The sequence below is a fragment of the Kogia breviceps genome, chromosome 18 (genome assembly GCF_026419965.1).
Source record: "Kogia breviceps isolate mKogBre1 chromosome 18, mKogBre1 haplotype 1, whole genome shotgun sequence".
NCBI lineage: Eukaryota > Metazoa > Chordata > Mammalia > Artiodactyla > Physeteridae > Kogia > Kogia breviceps.
This window is the reverse complement of record NC_081327.1, coordinates 48,189,241-48,211,211: the sequence shown is the minus strand read 5'-3', so window position 1 is coordinate 48,211,211 and position 21,971 is coordinate 48,189,241. Positions and strand designations below refer to the sequence as shown.

The 21,971-nt window shown below is 44.1% G+C and overlaps 1 protein-coding gene across 4 annotated transcripts in view; it reads left to right on the top strand.

Moving 5' to 3' along the window:
• The window catches only part of ADAMTS18 (ADAM metallopeptidase with thrombospondin type 1 motif 18), a 156,619-nt gene that overhangs the window by 57,203 nt on the left and 77,445 nt on the right, over positions 1–21,971 (top strand). For 2 of the 4 annotated variants that reach the window (XM_059043720.2, XM_059043719.2), the window contains 3 exons: positions 16,825–17,107; positions 20,080–20,273; positions 20,539–20,622. In XM_059043720.2, the coding sequence (XP_058899703.1) occupies positions 16,825–17,107; positions 20,080–20,273; positions 20,539–20,622 (561 nt within the window). Of the gene's footprint in view, positions 1–16,824; positions 17,112–20,079; positions 20,274–20,538; positions 20,623–21,971 lie in introns of those variants that run through there. The other 2 variants (XM_067020109.1, XM_067020108.1) reach the window with 2 other exon arrangements.

Here is a 21,971-nt window from a genome sequence, read left to right as displayed (position 1 = left end):
ATACACAAAATATATGGGAACTCTGTGACATGATGGGTATGTTAGCTAGCTTGATTTTGGTAATCATCTCACAGTGTATTTGTATATCAAAACATCGTGTTGTACATCTTAAAGATAACAATTTTTATTTGTCAATTATACCTCAGTAAAGCCGGGGGAAAATAATCCTACTGAGGGCCAGGTTGGGCCTGGAGACATCAGATTGAAGTCTCTGTTCTAGAAGATTGGTTTTCAAATCCTAGGCATTCAGACTCTAGAAGGACTGAGTTGGGTACACGTGTCTGTCTTCATCTTTAAGCTGGGTGTTCAGCTGGGTTGAAGATGGGACCTCAGGGCTCTAACAGGGCTCTGCTGTTAGGCGACACAATCCACGAATAACGTTCCTTGCTATGTGTGTACCACGCTGTCAGGCGAGTTCGCTATCCTGTGCGGGAATTGTATTTGGCGTCACAGTAAGTTACCTGCGTGTCATACCAACTGGTAAAAAGAATAGAACGTCAGATGTGGAAGGGCCCTTAAATCATCAAGTCCAATCTCTTCGCTAAGTATACGAGAAACTAAACTACCTACTCTTCATCAGTTGTGAGACGTTGGGTACCTCCTTTGTTCTCCCTTGATCCCATATCTTTTTCTGTAAAATCAGGGGGACGAAATACACAATTGCCAACACCCCATAATCCTGTGATGATTTTCCTTGGTTTTACTTTAAGGCAGGGGGTGAGGAGGGAAAGGAGAAGATAAATAACTGAGGAAAATTGGGACCAGGCGTTTCCAATATGGCGTCTCTGGCTCTCACACCGAACCCCTGGGAAAACTTGGGAAGTCCAGTCAATCATCCAGCCTCTGTGTGGCTGCCCAATGGGGCGCCACCACGTGGCGGACGTCATCACATCACTAACAGCTGGTTACTGGCATGGCTTCCAGCTCCAGCTGTCTTTTGAACAAATGAATGCTGTCAGTTCCAAGGGAGGTGGGGAAAGGTGGGGTGGAGAGTTTGACATAAACCATCAGCGCTACGGCAGCAAGTGAAAACATGTGTCTTCCTGCTGCTGTGCCTCAGCAGACAGCCGCCTTGAGAATGGAGGATCATCACTTATTCCAAAAACGGTTGCTCCACTATCTTGCAAATACAGCAGACGCTATTTATACAGCTCCAGCTGAATCATAAGACCCATGTCAAGTCTTCATTGTAGGAGAATCACTATTTTCAGCAAACATGTATTAAGCACCAACTACGTAAATACTCTCCTCTCCAAACTCAGAAACCAAAGAAATTTGGATAGTGAGAATTTAAATAGCAACTGATACCAATAATGTATTAATTATTTTCAGGTAGTGAGCAGTTAGAATTTTGATAGCCAGGGATACTAACCTTATATGAAGTATGCATCTTAATTGACACTGAGAGTTTAGGTTGCAATACTTGAATACCTCTAGCTAATAATATTTAGGCTCTTTTAAAAAAAGAAACCTGAAGCCAAAGATGGTGCATAGTAAGAATTGACAAACTCAATGTCAGTTAATATATGCTCATTATGTAATTTTCTTCTCTAAATTTTTGGCATATTTCCCAGTAATGCCAGGCAGAATACGAAGTATCTAATCAGTTTATCTTTCACCGTTAACAGGAGGTAGAGAGTCCCCACAACTTGGGTCCAACCAGTTTTCTATTCCATAGGTCGATTCTTAGGGCTTTTTCCTTCAAAACCTTCAGTTGTCCCTCACTGTACAAGAGTTAGAATATTATCCTCAAGAGGTGGTGTGCCCTGACTTTGCCCTCCCACAGAATTTTGTGTATTCCCTCATTGATTGCAGGATGGTGGAGAAGCCTACTCCAGAGGCAGGCAAGTCAGATGAATCAGGAAAAAGGTACAGTATGTCTGATTGGTTGGTTATATGTTTGTCTCCTGTTGTAGAAGCATCCTTAAGTGCAGGCTTCGGTGTCTTTTTGCCTCCCTTCGTACCAAGCATGTTTCCTTGTTCCTAGCTCATTAATTAATTCCACAGATATTTACAGAGCATCTACCACGTGCCAAATGCCGACCATATGAAAATGAGCAAGAGAGAGACAAGCCCTAGGCTGTAGGGAACTAACAGGAGCAACAGACAGTAAACACATAAGCAAACAGCTACACGGTGGACCGTCAAGTAGGGATAAGGGCTGTACAGGAAAATAAAGCTGATTGAGATGGAGAGTGACAAGGTCTGCTTTATTTTTATCGGATGGTTCAGAGAGGTCACCTTTGGGCAGAAGTCTAAATGAAGTGAAGTATTTGGGAAAAGAACGTTCTAGGCACACAAAACAGCAGTCACCAAGGCCCTTGCAGGGGTTGGCTGTCCTGTTAATGGAACAGCAATGGAGCCAACGTACCTGGAGTTCAGTAAAAGAGGGTAGAAGATGGATAGAAAGGCTACCGGGGACTGGACTTCAAGGTGGTTTGACATCCACATTTCTTGTTCTGGCACTCGTCTTGTGATAATACAGCATGAATGTGGCCTGTTCAGTATAAGTGGTGCTTTTAGAAAAGTAATTTCGGAGCAGAAGAGGGTGGGAACTGCCAACAGAGAGATGAGATGGGAGGTCACTGCGTTATTCTCCACCTGGGGTGATACAGGACTGAGCTGGAGTTGAGAACACAGAAGGACAGAGTTTGGAGCTCAGAGGTCCCCCACACATCGATGTCAGCATCGTGAGCCGCGTAATGCTGCGTTCTGTAGGACACTGTTTGAAGAAGATGGGATGGTGAGGTTGGGAGCCCAAATGTAGGCTCTGAAATTGACATTGAAAAACGCAACTTGGATATTAGGTCTGAACATCTCCTCCCAGACATGTAGCACACCCCGCCCCCCGTCTTCCAGAGGATGCTGGCATGACATGTGAAGGCGGAGGACTGTAATTAGCAGACACAGCACCAAAGCCTCCAACGATCTGGGGGAAAGGCTGGCTGCATGGTCCCGTGTGAAGTTTGTGGCACATCTGGTTTCTATTAAATCCCGACATGCTAGCTGTCTCTACTTGGTCACTCACAATTAACCAACCGCCGATACAGCAGTCACGTGTTTTCCAAATGACATCCTTGCCTAAGCTCTCTTTGAAATGATCTGATTCTTAAGAGAGAACTGGAGCAGAGGATCATGTGACACAAAGCTGTCAGATGGCTCCTACATTAGTCTTTCCTAGGTGAGAAAATCTTCATGACTGCACTGCTTGTCAGGGTCCTGTAGCTTTGACATCTGTCTGTCTTGTTGATTGTCAAGGTATAGCTAGCTGTCTGAGGGGCTGGGAAGATATGCTTCCTCTTCCGTATTACTCTGTGTAGATCTCTCCGAAAGACGTATGAGTTGCCTGTGACGTCCAGGGTGTGACAGCTGTTGCAAAGCAGAAGAGCCCAACACTGCCCTGAAGGTCCTGGCAGTGCGCTAGAAGAGAGCAAACCAGAGCATTGCAGGGTGTAATTAGAACTAGGTCAGGCCTGTCCAGTAAGGCCACATTTGAAGGTTGAGCCAGTTTTCTCCAGATCCGTGGAGACGCTTTCTCAGCGAACACCGTTCAGCACCCTCTCTTTGGGGTGAAAATGGAGAGGAGAAGCCAAAAGGATGAGTCTCTGATTTTAGTGCCACTTGCCTCCAGCTTGCAGCCTCCATTTCTGGAAGGTCTGAGTTTGTGGCTATCTCTCTGTGTCCTTCAGGTCCCTCTGAAATGGAAGTGAAAAGTCATTGACAGGAAGTTAGGACCTAGGTTAAGCGTGCCTGGAAGTGTTTTGCTCTTAAGAGTCAGTTGTTTGTGCTGCTACCCTACTCTCTGCAGAAAGTTATATTCTCTCTGGAATCTTTCTTTTCCTTTTTTATGCGGTACGCGGGCCTCTCACTGCTGTGGCCTCTCCCGTTGCGGAGCACAGGCTCCGGACGCGCAGGCTCAGCGGCCACGGCTCACGGGCCCAGCCGCTCCGCGGCACGTGGGATCTTCCCGGACCGGGGCACGAACCCGCGTCCACTGCATCGGCAGGCGGACTCTCAACCACTGCGCCACCAGGGAAGCCCCATGTTTTCCTTTTTTATTTAGCTTTATTGAGGTATAATTGACAAATAGAAATGTAAGCATCAACTGAAAAAAATTGCACAACCTAAAAGTTGAGAATTATGTTTTATTTGGTGGACAAAACTGAGGACTTAAGCCCAGGACACAGCATCTCAGATCGCTCTGAGAGATGGTCCCAAAGAGGTCAGGGAGGAGCCAGGATATATAGGAGTTTTTGCAGCAAAGATCAGGGAGTCAGAACATCAAAAGATGACTGTTCATTAAGAAAACCAGACATCTCAAGTTAATGAATTTAGCGCTTGTCTATGTATGGGAAGATACAAGAGTCTGGGCTCGCTGAAATCTTTCCTTTGCTGTGCACCTCAGCTTTCTGGGGCCAGCATCCTGTGCTTTTTCATCAAGTCTCCTCAGGGGGTATCACTGGGGGTGGCTACAGTGGCTGACTGCTTGATGGCGGGGGTCCTGTTTCCATCCTGAGTTTCCTCAGGGCTCACCGTGGGGCCTGCTGTCATGTGATGGCTGGATGGCTGCAGCATCCATCCTGCCACTGATATGGCAGGCAACATTTTTCATTCACATAAGATATTTAAAACATGCAATGTCATGACTTGTACATACACTCAAAGGATTCCCCTCATTGAATTAGTACATCCATCACTTCACATATTTACGTGTGTGTGTGTGTGTGTGTGTGTGTGTGTGTGTGTGTGTGTGTGTGTGTACATCTAAGTTCTGCCCTCCTAGCAAATTTCAATGACAGTGTTTCTGGAACTTTTCTTGACTCCTAGTAGGATGTGTGTTTAACAGTGAGGGAAGGCTGTGGAGTCAGACAGCCCTGGAATACCGAGAGGTAAATAGAAGTATCCGTCAAATAGAACTGCTCTAGGGGTCAGATGAGATTTTGCAGGTAGAACGCATGGCGCAGAGTCTGTTACGTAGGAAATCATGAACTGTTCCTCCAGACGGAGCAAGTAAAGGAAGGTGAAGAGAGAGAGAGGAGGAGAGAGACTCCCCAACACCTATGGATCATAACTGAACCACTTGGATTAATTTATAAATGTTGAACCATAGATTGTGACTGCTTATACAAACTGAGTGCATTTTTGAGCATGTGTGCATTTTTTTTGAAATTAATACTAAAATGTATACAGTTAGGCCAGGGTAAATATGTCAACCATTTTTTAAAACATCTTTATTGGAGTATAATTGCTTTACAATGGTGTGTTAGTTTCTGCTTTACAACAAAGTGAATCAGTTACACATATACATATGTTCCCATATCTCCTCCCTCTTGCGTCTCCCTCCCACCCTCCCTATCCCACCCCTCTAGGTGGTCACAAAGCACCGAACTGATCTCCCTGTGCTATGTGGCTGCTTCCCCCTAGCTATCTGTTTTACGTTTGGTAGTGTATATATGTCCATGCCACTCTCTCACTTTGTCCCAGCTTACCCTTCCCCCCTCCCCGTATCCTCAAGTCCATGTTCCAGTAGGTCTGTGTTTTATTCCCGTCCTACCCCTAGTCTCTTCATGACATTTTTTTCTTAGAATCCATATATATGTGTTAGCATACGGTATTTGTTTTTCTCCTTCTGACTGACTTCACTCTGTATGACAGACTCTACGTCCATCCACCTCACTACAAATAACTCAATTTCCTTTCTTTTTACGACTGAGTAATATTCCATCGTATATATGTGCCACATCTTCTTTATCCGTTCATCTGTTGATGGACACTTAGGTTGCTTCCATGTCCTGGCTATTGTAAATAGAGCTGCTATGACAACCGTTTTGATATTAATAAATTGTTTTTAAAAAATCAGAGACTAGGTACAGGGATGAGTTGGACAGAACTGGCAAACACCTCTCATCCCAGTGTTGAGTTGTGAACCGCTGTACTCTGGTCTCATGAGATTTGGACTGTCAAAGCCATGAAGTGTTTATTTCACTAGATTGTTAATTCGCCAGATAAAAAAAGTTTCATCAGCATGTTATGAATATCTCTTTAGAGCTGCTTGAATGGCATAATCTTTACCAGTAAAGATGGTTATGGTTGAAGTGCTTTGAAGAAAGGGGCTGAGTGATTCGTCTTTGAGTCAGTAGCATACCCCATTGCATACGGTTAAAGCCGTCTTAGTTAATATTATTTGGGAGCCAGATTTGGTTACTGTAAGTGGAAGTACAGGATAATTCATTTTGAACCTACTGGAGTAGTTGAAGAAGTAGCCAATCCCTGGCTAGGAAAGAAAAAAGTCAGGCATTTCTAAGAGCTCCTGCAGCAAGATTTTTGGACCTTTTTTCAAATCCATTATTATCAGTGTGATTCAGAAAGCCACAGGGACTGAGCGTACATGGAGACTCTACCTGCCCGGCTGAGGTCAGGAGTCACGTGGGTAAATCATCTTTGCCCAGTGATGCAGCTGCGTGTACCACAGGCCTAGTGCTCAGTGAGCATCTCTTGAACGGCTTGGAGTGATCTGCTCAGGTGTTCACTGGGAGGAGGTGGGCCTTTACGTGTCCCATCTGAGCAGATGGCCAGCTTGTAACTTGAGAACGCTAGTCCACAGTTATGGTGCATTCTACCCTATACTCCAGAAAGTCTGCTTTGCTTTTTTTTTTTTTCTCTCTTCTCCCAGCAGCAACCATCCATCTAGTCTTTAAGGGTGATCAAAAAAAAATCCTTTTCTCCATGACGTTGTCTCTTTTCAAGGAGGGCAAGTGGGTAAGAGGTTGGGTTTTCAGAAGGGACTAAGGATAGACTTAAATTTAACTAAAGAGCATTGTGGATGAGAAGTTGATGGGCGCAAAAAGGATCATGTAGAGGAGCAGTCCGTGATTTCATTTCCCGTCTCTCTTTCCCATCCCCATCAAAACCAACCACCAAATCAAAACTAAAACCTAGAATTCCAGCAATTCTCCAAGGTAGAAAAATTCATGATTTCACCTGTGTCTTTAAATACCTTCAGTTATGTTTGCAAGAATTTCATTAATATGTCTCTGTTCAGGTCTTAAAGCCTTGTTCAGTCCTTTCACTGTTTTTCCCAATAACAGAACACTGATGCCACTTCCCAGAATTTCAGGTCCAATTGAGGGGGAAAATGTTAATACACACTGTTAGAAAAAGGCCTGGCTTCTCTGCTCTGTTCCCTCAAATAATCAAATACAATAATTATAACAACAGTAAACACATTTTGAGTGTTTTCTTGCCAAGAGCTCTTCTTAGCACTTTAAAAGTATTAACTCACTTAATTCTCTAAAAACCCGGGTAAGGGAAGTGCTATTATTATTGTCATTTTGCAAATCAGGGACTTGGAAAATGAGAGGTTTGTTCTTGAGAGGTATGTAAGCTTCCTCAGGAGATAAGAGAAAAGCTGAAAGGGGCACTTAACCATCACAGGATTGAAAATTCGTTGTGGCTCTTATTAGCTTCATACCCCCTCGTCTCTCACCAGGCTGTGAGGAATTTGGGGATATTGATGGTATCTGATTAAATTTTTATGGACTGGGCTTTACCGTTTTTTGAAGAAAGAGGACCGTGTATATGACTCTGGAAAACATAAATTCCCTTCTAAGTCGTATTTGTAGTGTGAGTCCCATTGATGGTCATACTAACATCAATGAATGGATGAGAAATGCTAGATTTTTGTTGACATACATATTTTTGGTTTTTTTCCTCCCAGCACGTGAGATTTTTTTTTTCCCCTTTGACGGTAATAGGGAATCGTGAACATGCATTCTTTTTTCAAAGTGTGTGTCCACGTGTAAGGGCCTGTTGTCTGTTAATCCAGCTCTGCATGTGTAGATGCATATGGCAAAAAAATTCTATTTCAGTTTCTTAGAATTATGTACTTTATAGAGAACTGAGGATGTTTTCAGGGTCCACATGCTCTTGGCAAAATTTTATCACATTTGTCTCTTCTCTGATCATGGGACTGGAAATGGTTCCACATGTTTTTCACCTGGAACCTGTTTTTTTGTTGTTGTTGTTGTTGTTTTTTAATATACTCCCAAGTCCCTAATTTTCTTTTTAACAGTCATTATGTCTCTATTTTTTATGTTAGCATTTACTGAGCAATGCACGGCTAAGCACAGTACCTGATAAATATTCATTTATTTAACCAATGAGAAACCCCCAAGTTAGGGATACTTTTATTCCCATTTCACAGATGGGAAAAAGAAGGGGAATAAAAGCAAACAGAAGTTCAGAATGCTTCAGCCCAGCTACCAAGCAGCAGAGCTTAAATTTTACCTCTCATCTCTTTCATTTTTATATCGAGTGCGTCCCTTAATGCATTGTCCTTGTACCATTCCATTTTACCTTAATAATATTTGTTACTTCTTCACAAAATCCTAAAATATTGTATTGCGGATGGTTTTCCTCAATTAAAGTCTTTCTCAGACTTTTCCTTACTTCCTGGTCTTTCATTTCTCCGATGCTTTCTTTGTCTCCTTCCCGAACCCCTGGACGGTGGAATTTTGTTTCGTACTGATGACATTTCTTAAGCTTTTTGCTTATTCTGAACTGAGATTTCTCCTTTGGAGTGTCCTCATGTATGTTGGCCAACAAATCAGTTATTATTTAGTACTATTATTTAGACACAAGAGTGGGGGTTTTTTTGTTTGGTTTTGTTTTGTTTTTAAATACTATGATGTCTTCACCTCTCCCGCCCCACTGGGAGTTAAAGTAGTTGTTTATTTTTTTCCTGCCAGTTTTATGGAGATATAATTGACATACAGAACTGCATAAGTTTAAAGTGTAAACCATAATGGTTCGACTTAATACGTCATGAAATGATTACCACAGTTAAGTGGAGTGAACATCTATCATCTCATACAGATACAAAATTAAAGAAATAGAGAAAGATTTTTCCTTTGTGATGAGAACTCCAGATTTACTCTCAAAAATTCTCATAGGTAACATACAGCAGTGTTAACTATATCTATATGTTGTACATGACATCCCTGGTACCTGTTTATCTTGTAACTGGAAGTCTGTGCCTTTTGACTCTGCCTTCATCCAGATCTTCCTCCCCCCAACCCCTTGCCTCTGGTAACCACTCATCGGATCTCTTCCTTTATGAATTTGTTTTTGAAGTAAAATTGACCCGCAACACTATGTTAATTCCTGGTGCACAACAGCGATTCAGTGTTTCTCTACATTTCAAAATGATCAGCACAGTGAGACTAGTCATCAGCCCTCACCATACAAAGATATTACATAATTATTGACTGTATATTCTCCAGACTGTACTTTTCATACCCACAACTCATTTATTTAGTAACTGGAAGTGTGTGCCTCTGAATAGCCCTCACATATTTCTCTCCCCCTCTGCTTGGCAACGACCTGTCCTCTGTATTTGTGACTCTGTTTCTGTTTTAGTATGTTTGTTCTTTTGTTTTTCAGATTTCATATATAAGTGAGACCATACGGTGTTTCTCTTTCTCTGTCTGTCTGACTTACCTCACTTAGCACAATACCCTCTAGGTCCATCCATGTTGTCGTAAAAGAAAGTGACGTCTTCAGCGAAGTCACGGTATTTTTAGGATATACGTTAAAAAATTTTTAAGTGAAAAATAATTTGATTATTGATAACCGCAAATATATGTCTTTGCCATTACTTCTCCAGCCATCCTCATGGGGGCTACTTTGTTGTTCTGTCAGTTAGTCTTTAGTAAAAATAGAAATAGATTGGGGCTTCCCTGGTGGCGCAGTGGTTGGGAGTCCGCCTGCCGATGCGGGGGACACGGGTTCGTGCCCCGGTCCGGGAGGATCCCACATGCCGCGGAGCGGCTGGGCCCGTGAGCCGTGGCCGCTGAGCCTGCGCGTCCGGAGCCTGTGCTCCGCTACGGGAGAGGCCACAACAGTGAGGCCCGCATACTTCAAAAAAAAAAAAAAAAAAAAAAAAAAAAAAAAAAGAAATAGATAAATGATACTGCCTATGGAATTCTTTTTAAATTATTATTTTATTTGAAGTTCTGCTTCATTTTTAACAAACCTCATTAACCCATTAAGTCTTTAGTTTTGGATTATTTACTGTGTGTTAAGTGTTGGGATACGAGTTGCCTAACACAGAGACCCTGCCTTCAGGGAGCTTGTCTTGTCCTAATTTTCATTGATCTTTAAGGCTGTTCACTCCGAACTTTTTTTAAAAAAAAATTGTGCCTTCATACCAGCACTTTATTCATCAACTGTTTCTAGAATCTGCTGTCTCCTTTTTCTGTTAAATCTAAAGCCTTTGATAGAGTTCAGATATGACCTATAGGGAGGGAGTTTTAAATGGAAATTGAGGGAAATTTCTTGGAGTCTGATTGGTACCTGACATGAGTCCTTTGAGAAAAATGTAGGCCATTGAAATCTAAAATAGGAAACAGCTGCTAACAAATAAAACATATTGTCTTACAGTATCTCCTTTTTAAAAGTATAAAATGGAAAAAAATCTGATCTGAATATATTATTGACTCTTGGTCATTATCCATTGAATTTTTAAACTTAGCAGCTGAACTACAGGACTGAATTTCTAGGTCTTCAAAATTGGAAGAGATTGAACCATATTGATGGAAAAGATTGAACATGTGGAAACAGTATTCAGTCCAGAAGGGGAGCTGGGAGCGGCTCTCAGCTTATTGCACCCACATCTCCATGGACCTGGGGCCTTTCCTGTCCTTCTAGCCTAGGGGACGCCTAAGGGTGTCCGCACGCTGCAGCCTCTGCGGAGCGGACCTCTAGGGCTCCACCAGCCTCCTCTGCCTGGCCAGCCTCTCCTGTCCTCAGTTCTGAGCTTTCCACCTTATAGTTCTTTCTAGGTTCCACCTGTGTGAACCAGGAAAGGGCTTCTGGTCTCTGTGAAAATACCTGTCCTCAGAAAACCTTCCAAAAACAAACTTATGGTTACCGAAGGGGGAAGGGGGTGGGGGAGGGATAAATTAGAAGTTTGGGATTAGCAGATACAAACTCTCTGTATAAAATAGATAAACAGCAAGGTCCTACTATATAGCCCAGGGAACTATATTTAATATGCTATAATAAACCATAATAGAAAACATGATAATATGTGCATATATATGAATTTGTGTGTGTATGTATATATATATAATGGAATCACTTTGCTGTATACCTGAAACACTGTGAATCAACTATATTTCAATTTTAAAAACTTTTTTCCTAAAAACCTTCCCAAATCAGTGTCCCCTCTTCCCTCACTCTTTCTGATATTTTCTCTCGCAGAACCCTGCTTGTTTTCCTCCGTACTTGACACAAAGGAATGTTCCGCACCCAGCTGTGACCATCACTTGTTTCATCCCTGCTTCTCCCATTTACTTGGAAGCCCATGGGACCCCAGATCCATCTTGTCTTCCAAGCCACATTTTGTCAGAATGTCACAGGTGTTCAGTCACTCAAAATGCTTCATACATTCTACAGTTAAACAGATGGCCCCTTTTAGAGGTCCTGGGTTTATATTTTTAAACTGTAGACTGTATTTTTGGTTAGACTCCACTGTTTCCTATCAAACTAAACCCCCCCAAAGCATATTTTTCTTCCTTAATATCCAGCCCTGTAAAATGCTGGTTTTGCTGTAAAGAATTGTTCTGAAGTTTTGTCCTTGTTGCCCTAAACTGCAATATAGAGGGCTGTTTGGGCCCCGTGTGTTGTCCCAATATAAGATGCCCTTTTTTTTTTTTTTTATTGCTTTCTTAATGCAGAAGTTCTCCCTCTGCCTTTGAGTTGCCTACAGTTCTCCAGAAATAACGAGAAAAGAGAAAAGCTTCTAAACCGGTTGGTCCAGTTAAGGCAGTTGAGTGGCTTAAGCCTTTGATATGAGTTTCACCAAGTTAGGAAGTTAGCAAGGCTGCAGAGCTTTCATGGATAATTCCCTATTCTCCCCCCACCCCCTTAACTGTTCGCTCTGTCTGCTGGGGATTGTAAATGGGGCCTTTTGTCTTCCCACAGCTTGGCGAGGTGAGGGCACTGGCAGGCCGGCCTTAGATGTGAGGGCCCTGCTCAGGAAAGGGCGCCCTGAATCCCACCTGGGCTCCCAGCGCTCACAGGGTGGCTGTGAAGTTTAAGGTATTACAGGGAGGGCTCCTGCCTTCACACTGTTACCCCAAAACTGGATTCGCCTCTTGGTGGGTGTCCAGCCAACAGACACAAGCAAGCGAAGGGGGTGTTACTACTTGCAGCGCGTGAGGAGAGCGCTGGGGGGTCCCTCCCAAAGCAGCATCTCCCCGAACAGCACAGTTGGGGAAGTTTGACGCTCAGGGCACGTGTGTATTCATGAAGGGGCTTGAGCAGAGAAGAACTCGGCTCAGAATTGGGGGCCAAGGTCGACAGAGTGCAAGCTTTAGTTGATTGAAGTCAGGACGGTCAAGGTCATCATCCCGTCCTCCACCTAAGCTGGGGTCTTAGTCCCTGCAGAACTCAGAGACAACAATTATGTCTATCCCTTGAGGAGGAACTAGGACTCCGCTTGATCACTGCACCGTTATTTGACTGCCTTTCCTCTGTTCCTGCATTCCTGTGTTCCCTTCAGTTCCTTGGCTACTGAGACCTGTTCAAGGTCAAGCGTGGCGGCCAGGCTTAGATCACAAAATGGCTTAGGCCAAAATGGCTTCTCTTATGTCAAGAAAGCCATGCCTGGTTCTCTTTCTCCAGGGACCCCATAACCGATCTGCGTACAAAATCTGTAATATAGAAAGAGTTCAAGGTTTTTGTGAATTTGAACATGTCGCTTCCCAGTTCTGGTTTCCCTGCCTGGAAAGGGAGGAGAGTGCTGGCATGCCCGCCCTCAGCACCCCCTACGCTCTGAGATGCTTCAGGTCGCCACTTCCACACGTGTATGTAGGATAATAGCCAGTTAGTTGTTGGTTGGTGACGCGTGGCGTACACCAGTAATGCCAGTGTACAACTGGACCTTTAAACTGGACATCAGAGGTGGTGGGAAGTTTGCATTTCCTTTGTTTCCTTCACTGAGGTAGGACACACAGCAAATCAACTGTGGCCTGAAATACGGGAAGTGGAGAGGGTAGTTTACAACAGTATCCCGAGTCCTGTCTCTCTGGGAAGATGGTATTGAATCCAAGACAAAGCAAAGAGCATCAGAAGGGCAAGCGAGTGAGTCTGTGGAGGAAGAAGATGGCAGGGAAAGGAAAAGCGTGTGCGACCTCGGGTAAGAGTTTGTAGGCAAGGAATAAAGACGTAGACGTAGACAGTGGACTTGAGGACACGGGGAGGGGGAAGGGTAAGCTGGGAGGAAGTGAGAGAGTGGCATGGACATACATACGCTACCAAGTGTAAAACAGAGAGCTAGTGGGAAGCAGCCGCATAGCACAGGGAGATCAGCTCGGTGCTTTGTGACCACCTAGAGGGGTGGGAGGGAGACGCAAGAGGGAGGAGATATGGGGATATATGCATATGGGAGGAGATATGGGGGTATATACATATGTATAGCTGATTCACTTTGTTAAACAGCAGAAACTAAAGCACCATTGTAAAGCAATTATACTCCAATAAAGATGTTAAGGAAAAAAAAATGTGCAGGCAAGGAAAGGAATTTTCTCTTTACCCTTTTAGGTTCTTGGCTGAGACCACGCCCCCAACTGTAATAAAGGAGAGATTAACAGGAGAAAACAAATAGACATTTAATAACAAGTATACCTCCTGTGTGCATGGGAGATGCCCAGGAAAGCTGAATAACTCCCCCAAAAGGCCCAAGCCATCCCCTGCCCCCTTAAATACCATCTCCAACTAAAGACAGTAGAAAGGTTGGGGTAGGGGGTGGCAATTATGGGAGCCTATCAGGCAAAGCCTAGTAAACAAGGGTATGGCTGTTACGAAGATTTAAGGCGGAAACTTCTCAGTTGATAAGAATTTCTCGAGTTTTAGTCAACCTCTCCTTCCTGGTAAAGGAAGAAGCCCCCGACACATGGGCTTTTCCCTTATAAAAGTAAATCCTCTGGGGCTTCCCTGGCGGCGCAGTGGTTAAGAATCCGTCTGCCAATGCAGGGGACACGGGTTCGAGCCCTGATCCCGGAAGATCCCATACGCCGCGGGGCAGCTAAGCCCATGCGCCACAACTACTGAGTCTGAGCGTCTGGAGCCCGTGCTCCGCAACAAGAGAAGCCAGCACAATGAGAAGCCCGTGCACCGCAACGAAGAGGAGCTCCTGCTCGCCACAACCACAGGAAGCCCAAGCACAGCAACGAAGGCCCAATGCAGCCAAGAGAAAAAGTCAAAGACGTGTCCTATTCAGGATGGTATGAAGGAGAGAGGACAGACACAGCTGCCAGGCTCCAAAGGAAGCAGACGATGGAGAGATTCCGGGGCCGGGAAAAGGGATTCGGATTTGAGACGAATACCAGGGCGCGTGAAGTGAGTTGATTCATGCTGGCCGAGGACACTGGCCACTGTCAGGAGACCATATCGGAGAAGATGGGGCATTTGGAAGGTTCAATAGAAAGTGTCCAAGTGAAGGATGAAAGTGTCTGCCAGCCTGGCACTGGGCTGGTGGGGGGGTGGGGGACGGGCTGCTCTGAGATACAGCCTAAGGTACGGTGGGTGGACAGGATTTCTGGGATCGTGAGATTTTACTTCTTTAAATTTTTGTTGCAAGTTGATTCTCCCGTCATCTCTATGACAGCAGGAGTGTGAACTGCTTCATGACTTTGTGCCTCTTTATGCGAGTGCCTAGAACAGGGCTGTGAATTAGATGCTCAGTGTGTTTGCTGAACGAAGAAAAGCATCGTGCTGGTGACGCAGACCGTAAGACAGTCTTTGGTGTTTTGGTTTGGTTTGGTTTGGTTTGGGGCATGGGGGGCGGGGTTGGCCACGCCACGAGGCATGCAGGGTCTTAGTTCCCGGACCAGGGATCGAACCCGCGACCCCTGCAGTGGAAGCGCGACGTCTTAACTACTGGACCGCCAGGGAAGTCCTCATAAGACAGTCTTTAAGAAGGCAGCAGACTTCTCAAGTGGAAGGAAAATCAGAACCACGTGACACAATCTGGGACTCCTTTTAGGAGTGAGAAACTGAATCATGACAGAGGCTTAAAATAAGGTCTGGGGACAGCCCACACCCGCCTCTGTGTTCCCTTGGTAACCTGCCCTCACCCTGACATCCCCTTACGTCCTTGACTATTGATGTGTCTGGCTCCAGCAGACCGCATGCTGTGTGTGCGTACTTCCTGCACAGGTATGTGCTTGCAGCTACCTGCGTGCCTGGCACCTCGCTGGCGCTCAGTGAATGTGGGTTGGTTCACTCACTCATTTTGGTCAGTCATCCAAACTGCAGCGATTGAGAGTGTTTAAAGGGCTTCTGCAACGGTTATTTTATCTCCCCTTGCAAGGTGGTCAGGGCAGGAAGAATTCTCCCCATTTTGCACATGAAGCAGGTGGGACCTGAAGCACTGGGTCACAAACTCTGTACTTTGGTGTAATCCTTGGAGCAGTGAAAAAAATGTTTGATACATGAGTCACAAGAGATTCAGGTTTTGATGGCATGGGATTCTGTCTGGGAGTGAGTGACTCTGTGTGTGTGTGTGTGTGTGTGTGTGTGTGTGTGTGTGTGTGTGTGTGTGTGTGTGTTTAGATCTGCAGGCGTTTCCTACGTTCAGCAAAGTTTAAGAATTGCTAGCCTGTGTCAGTGCTTTGCAAACGTTAACGGGCAGATAAATCACGCGGGATCTACATAAAATGTAGATTGTGAGTCCGCAGGTCTGGGGAGAGACCTAAGAGTCTGCATTTCTAACCAGACCCCCCGGCTGAGGCTGGAGCCGCTGGTCCACAGATTGCACTTTCCATAGCAGCGCCTGAAGATCAGGGAAATTCTGAGCCGAGTGCTGAGAAGAGAGAGCACGAAGCGTGCAGGGAAAAAGGCAGGGGTGTACTGTGGCCGAAGTATCAGGTGCAAAGATAGACGTATTGTGCCATGAACTTGCAAGTGGCGTTGTGATTGGATGGGCTCGCCCCAGTTCCCTCTTTCTTCTCAATATAGCAGATATGTCTCTTCGTGATGGTGCAACCCATTGGATTCCCCAGACCTCTACTTGGAGATAAGTGATAATCAGTCACTTTGCAATCCTTGCTACTACTTTTGTCGAGCGCTTATGAAATCAAGACGGAATGTCTTTGTTTTTACTGTCTACACTATAAGCTCTTTCAGCGTGGGGCTGTTTTTCAGTTCATCACTCTGTCCTGTGTTTACCACAGTGTCTGCCATGCCCTAGATGTGGAGACTCCCAGGATGTCACATGGCTTAGCCCTTGCGTCCCAAACACCAAGACTGGCAGCCTAGAATAGTAATTAACAGTACTGCCCCAGTATGTGGAAAATTCTGGGTGCCAGTACTAGCTTTCCTACTTACTATCTTAGCCTAAGTTTTCTCATCTGTAAAATGGGGGTAATAACACTTGTCACTGCTCATGGTGCAGATAAAAACAACATGATACACGCCAAGCGTTTAGCACAGTGCCTGCACATGGGAAGAAGCTGATAAACAGTTGCTGAAGATCAACACATCAAAAAAGGGATGCTGGGGCTTCCCTGGTGGCGCAGTGGTTGAGAGTCCGCCTGCCGATGCAGGGGACGCGGGTTCGTGCCCCGGTCCGGGAGGATCCCGCGTGCCGCGGAGCGGCTGGGACCATGAGCCGTGGCCGCTGAGCCTGCGCGTCCGGAGCCTGTGCTCCGCAACGGGAGAGGCCACAACAGTGAGAGGCCCACGTACCGCAAAAAAAAAAAAAAAAAAAAAAGGGGATGCATGGTATCCTTAATATTTTCTTTGTGTTTGGCTTTTTAGTCAGGTCTCATAAGGACACGAAAAAATGAATTCCTCATCTCGCCATTACCTCAGCTCCTGGCCCAGGAACATAACTACAGCTCCCCTGCAGGCCACCATCCTCACGTGCTATACAAAAGGACGGCCGAGGAGAAGGTCCAGCGTTGCCACGGCTACCTGAGCTCCAGCGGCAACTCCGCTGGTCACCCCCCAAGCCGCACTCCCCACACATCTTGGAGTCCAGAAAGAAAACATCACCATGGAAGGTTGCAAAGGCAGCATTTTTGTGGACGACGCAAGAAATGTATGTAAGGAAACTTTTTCTTGTTCTGTTCCTCTCTGGGCCCTCGACAGGTTTTCCCAAGTGCCATTGGGTGTGCTGACTTTGCAGGTTAAAATTGGGCTACGCTACGCCCCCACTGACATTAATCTTGGAGATGAACCAGAAATCACCCCTGTCAGACAAAAACTGGGTGATCATTTTTTCTAAGTTAAACTGGAAAGATTTATTTTCCTCTTTTAACATCTTTTACTTTTTTCTTTTAGAAGATGTTGGGGATAGGAGTTCATTAAGTTTTCTTTATTTATCTTGGCTGTGTTGGGTCTTCATTTCTTCATTTCTGAAAGCGAGGGCTTTCTCTAGTTGCGGCGAGCGGGGCCCACTCTTCATCGCGGTGCGCGGGCCTCTCACTGTCGCGGCCTCTCTTGTTGCGGAGCACAGGCTCCAGACGCACAGACTCAGTAGTTGTGGCTCACGGACCTAGTTGCTCCACGGCATGTGGGATCTTCCCGGACCAGGACTCGAACTTGTGTCCCCTGCATCAGCAGGCAGATTCTCAACCACTGCGCCACCAGGGAAGCCCCACCATCTTTTACTTTTTTGTCGAAGGTCCCAATATTATTTTAGTTTCTGTACCCGTGAGAAAAGGACCTAGTCTTCCAAATGATGAAAGAAATCAGAGGTGAATTCCCAGATGTGGTTGGGTGTTCCTTTTGAGGATTTGAGGGAAAGACTTCCCAGTTAACAAGAATACTGGCACCTGATTGGAGGTGGCGATGAAACATACGGACACTTGGACTTGGTTTGTGACCCGGGCCCAACCGTCTGCATTTTTCAGACCAGCAGTGTCCAACAGAAATATGACAACTGCCCCGAATGTGATTTTACATTTTTTTTTTTTTTTTTTGTGGTATGCGGGCCTCTCACTGTTGTGGCCTCTCCCGTTGCGGGGCACAGGCTCCGGATGCGCAGGCTCAGCGGCCATGGCTCACGGGCCCAGCCGCTCCGCGGCATGTGGGATCTTCCCGGACCGGGGCACGAACCCGTATCCCCTGCATCGGCAGGCGGACTCTCAACCACTGCGCCACCAGGGAAGCCCCTGATTTTACATTTTTTAAATGCCACATTAAAAGATATTTAAATGGATAAATTAATATTAATAATATATTTAACACAATATATAAAAAATATCTCAACATGTCATCAATATAACCAATGAAAACAAATTAAAATGAAGTATTATATTCTTTTTTCATATTAAGTTTTGTAAATCTGTGTATTTCACACTTCGAGAACCATTCCAAATCAGACAACAAATTCTCACCAGAAATACTTAATCTGTATCTAGATTTCATAAAATTTAAAGTTCAAGTTTAAAAGTAGACTTATGTAGTCAAACTGTTCCAAATATGCTTAAGGTTTTCAATAGCTGAAGCAAATATGACTTTTTAAGTGTAAAATAAAATGAATAAAGATTAACTGAAATGAAAAATTTGGTTCCTTCAGTGGCACCAGCCCCATTTCAAAGTCTCAGGCGCCATGAGCGGCACAGGACTAGCTAGTTGGCCAGGGCAGCCAGGTGATATCCACGGAGAAGAGGAAGTGGTATCCCTTCCGTGCTGATCACGAGCAAAATGCAAGACAGTTTCTACCACTTTAATTGGTTTTGGGGGTTTGGGTGTAACTGAAATATCCTTTTTAAAGAACATCTATTTGGCATGAATTTATAATAGTAGTGGTATTAATTAATGATAGTAATGACGTTTATAGTGGCAATGATATGTATTTGATCTGAGACGTAAAAGCTAATCTTTAGAGCAACCTTATGGTTGGATATTATACTCTTTTCCTCGATGAGGAAACTGAAACTCAGAGTCATTTATCAAAATGGCCTACTTGAGGTTTTAAATCGAACTCTCAATGATTTGATTTTTTAATTTCTCTCTGTGGAACACTGACTTCACTATAATGACTATACCAGTTGTTAAAGTATTAAAATATATCCATATTAGTAGTACATGCTGTCCTGAGCTTTTCAAATGCGTTTCCCTTCCCAGCAACCCTTGCATCTGTCACAGTCCATTAACTAAAGGGGTCGTGCTTAATCCAACGGGTACTTCCGGGTCTCTGCTCAGAGACTGTGGCCAATACCCATGCCTGTACCTTATCTATTACAAAGTATTGATTTTATTTATTTATTTATTTATTTGCGGTATGCGGGCCTCTCACTGTTGTGGCCTCTCCCGCTGCGGAGCACAGGCTCCGGACGCGCAGGCTCAGCGGCCACGGCTCACGGGCCCAGCGGCTCCGCGGCATGTGGGATCCTCCCGGACCGGGGCACGAACCCATGTCGCCTGCATCGGCAGGCGGACTCGCAACCACTGTGCCACCAGGGAAGCCCAAAGTATTGATTTTAAGTATCACTTCTGACTATGCTGTCTCCCCAGCAACTAAATTAATATTCAGGTCAAAGAGCCCTTATTGACCACTTACTTTGTGCTACATTAAAGTTTGTGTTGATGAAACAAGAACATGGGCAGTGTTCTACAGGATACATATTTCTAAATTTTATTTAGAAAATAATATACAAAGTGTGATAATGAATTCAGAAGCAAAGGATGATGTCTTGTTTCTGCAGTTTCTTAGCAATAAAATGAGCGTTTCATTCCCACAATACTGATTTTTCTTGACCTGCTCTTCCAACTAGAATTGTAGCTTGTTTTCTTTGACTCTTTAGAAGAACATTTTTGAGTTACTGAATCCATTTGTCTGTCCGTCCATCCATCCATCCATCTATCCAAACTTCTTTTGAAAGAATCTCTCTTGACCATAAATTAGGTCCATAGCCCCAGGACAGGTACCAGTGGCATCATTTATTAGGAGATGAGTGAAGTGTTGGTTACATGGTCTCTCTCCTCCCCTTGTTTAGATTTCTGTCTGTCTCCCCTGGATGATCTCTGCTGATAGCCCTCCAAATGCTCTTCTGTTCCTTGTAGATGCCCCTAAGCCTCCCACAGAGGATACCTATCTCATGTTTGATGAATACGGGAGTGCAGGGCGGCCCAGAAGATCAGCTGGAAAGTCTCAAAAAGGCCTAAACGTGGAAACCCTTGTGGTAGCAGATAAGAAAATGGTGGAAAAGCATGGCAAGGCCAATGTCACCACGTACATTCTCACTGTCATGAACATGGTAAGGGAGAGTGTCAGGACCCCTACCCCCTGCCTCTCCAAGATAGCTAAATATCATGGAATTCCCCGCATGCATTGAATAGCAGGTGTAGCCACATGATTTCATTGAAAAAAATTAAATTTGGAGGAAACTGGCTTCATACATACATGTATTTAGTACAACCAAAACATACATGCTCATATTATGTCTGATGTCCCCTGGCGGTTTTGGAAATTTTCAAATTTTGTTTCTTTTACTTTTGTTCGATTTCAATTTGTTCCACCAGGTTTCCAGCCTCTTTAAAGATGGGACCATTGGAAGTGATATAAATATTGTTGTAGTCAGCCTCATTCTTCTGGAACAAGAACCTGTAAGTGCCAGACTTCATTTCCTTCATCATTCATCCTGCCATTCAGGATACACTTACTGAACACATACTGTGTGCCAGCCCACGCCATTGTCATTAGAAATTCAAGTTTGAAAATTTCAAATTACCCTCAAGGAAGGTACAGTCTAATAGGGTTGTACATTTAAATACTAAAACATCACAAAATAATTATTTATATATAAACATACCAAATATATATGCAATATATATTTTTCGATATACAGTGATATCCAGTATGATTAAATGTGCATATATAATATGAATACAAAAGTAAAATATAGATATTATGTTATATAAATATTATGGAAGCTTCACAAGGAAAGTGCATTTGGTAAGAGATTTAAAAGTTAGCTGGATTTTTCAAGTTGGAGATGCTGGGTAGGTACAAAGGGCATTTTGAAAATATACTGAAAAGAAGTCATCTGAGAATTCTGGTGGTAAACCTACTGTCTCCCAAAACCAACCACCTTAGGTACTACAGAAACTAAACAAGGAATATTTAACTGCCCTTGACTTTCTTACAGTGAGATGCAAGACAGAACATATAATAAAGTGTTAAGTTGCATGGCACCTACTGCTTTGTAGTGTTTTGATGTTGAAACTGTATTTTCTGAGGTGGGGATTACCAGCACAACTATTTTGAAGTCCCCTGAGGCTTTTCCTCTCCATCTGTAACTCCAGTAATGAATGGACAAAGCAGAGAGTCAGAGACCAGACAAAAGTGAACCTAATTGCCCAGGTCTGTAGCGCTACAGAGGTTAACAACGTATCAAAGTATCCTTAGAATTTTGGAAAGGCAGAGAAGGTGTGTGTTGTTCGGGAGACCCTTCTGTCTAACTTACCACTCACACTTTGCCCAAGGACTCAAAGTCAGCAACATCCTAGTTCACTGATAATTAAAGATTTTGCCTAAAAACCCTCAATTCGACCCAGGTCAGTAGTTCTGAGAAAACATTGTGATAAAAATTATTTGAAGACTAGGTCCTTTCTTACCCTTTAGAATATTGTGGCTCTTTGTTTCTTCATCCATTCAGTGAGCTTTCATTTTTATCGATTGATGGATTGTAACCTATGATGTGCCGAGCCCTTGGCTGGAAATTTTGACGTAGGGGTATATAAGCTATGGTCAGTACCGTCCTCATGCTTTGTTGAAGAAGCCATGGAACTTTATCCCCATTAATTAATAACTATGTTCTAATAGTAATAACAGTTCTATAAAGATGGTACCAGCATGAGATGAACAAAGGTGTTTCTCACTGATGCCAGTTTATTTGTTGTAGAAACACAGTTGGTCATAAAGCACACTACTGAAACTCTGTAGTAACTGTCAA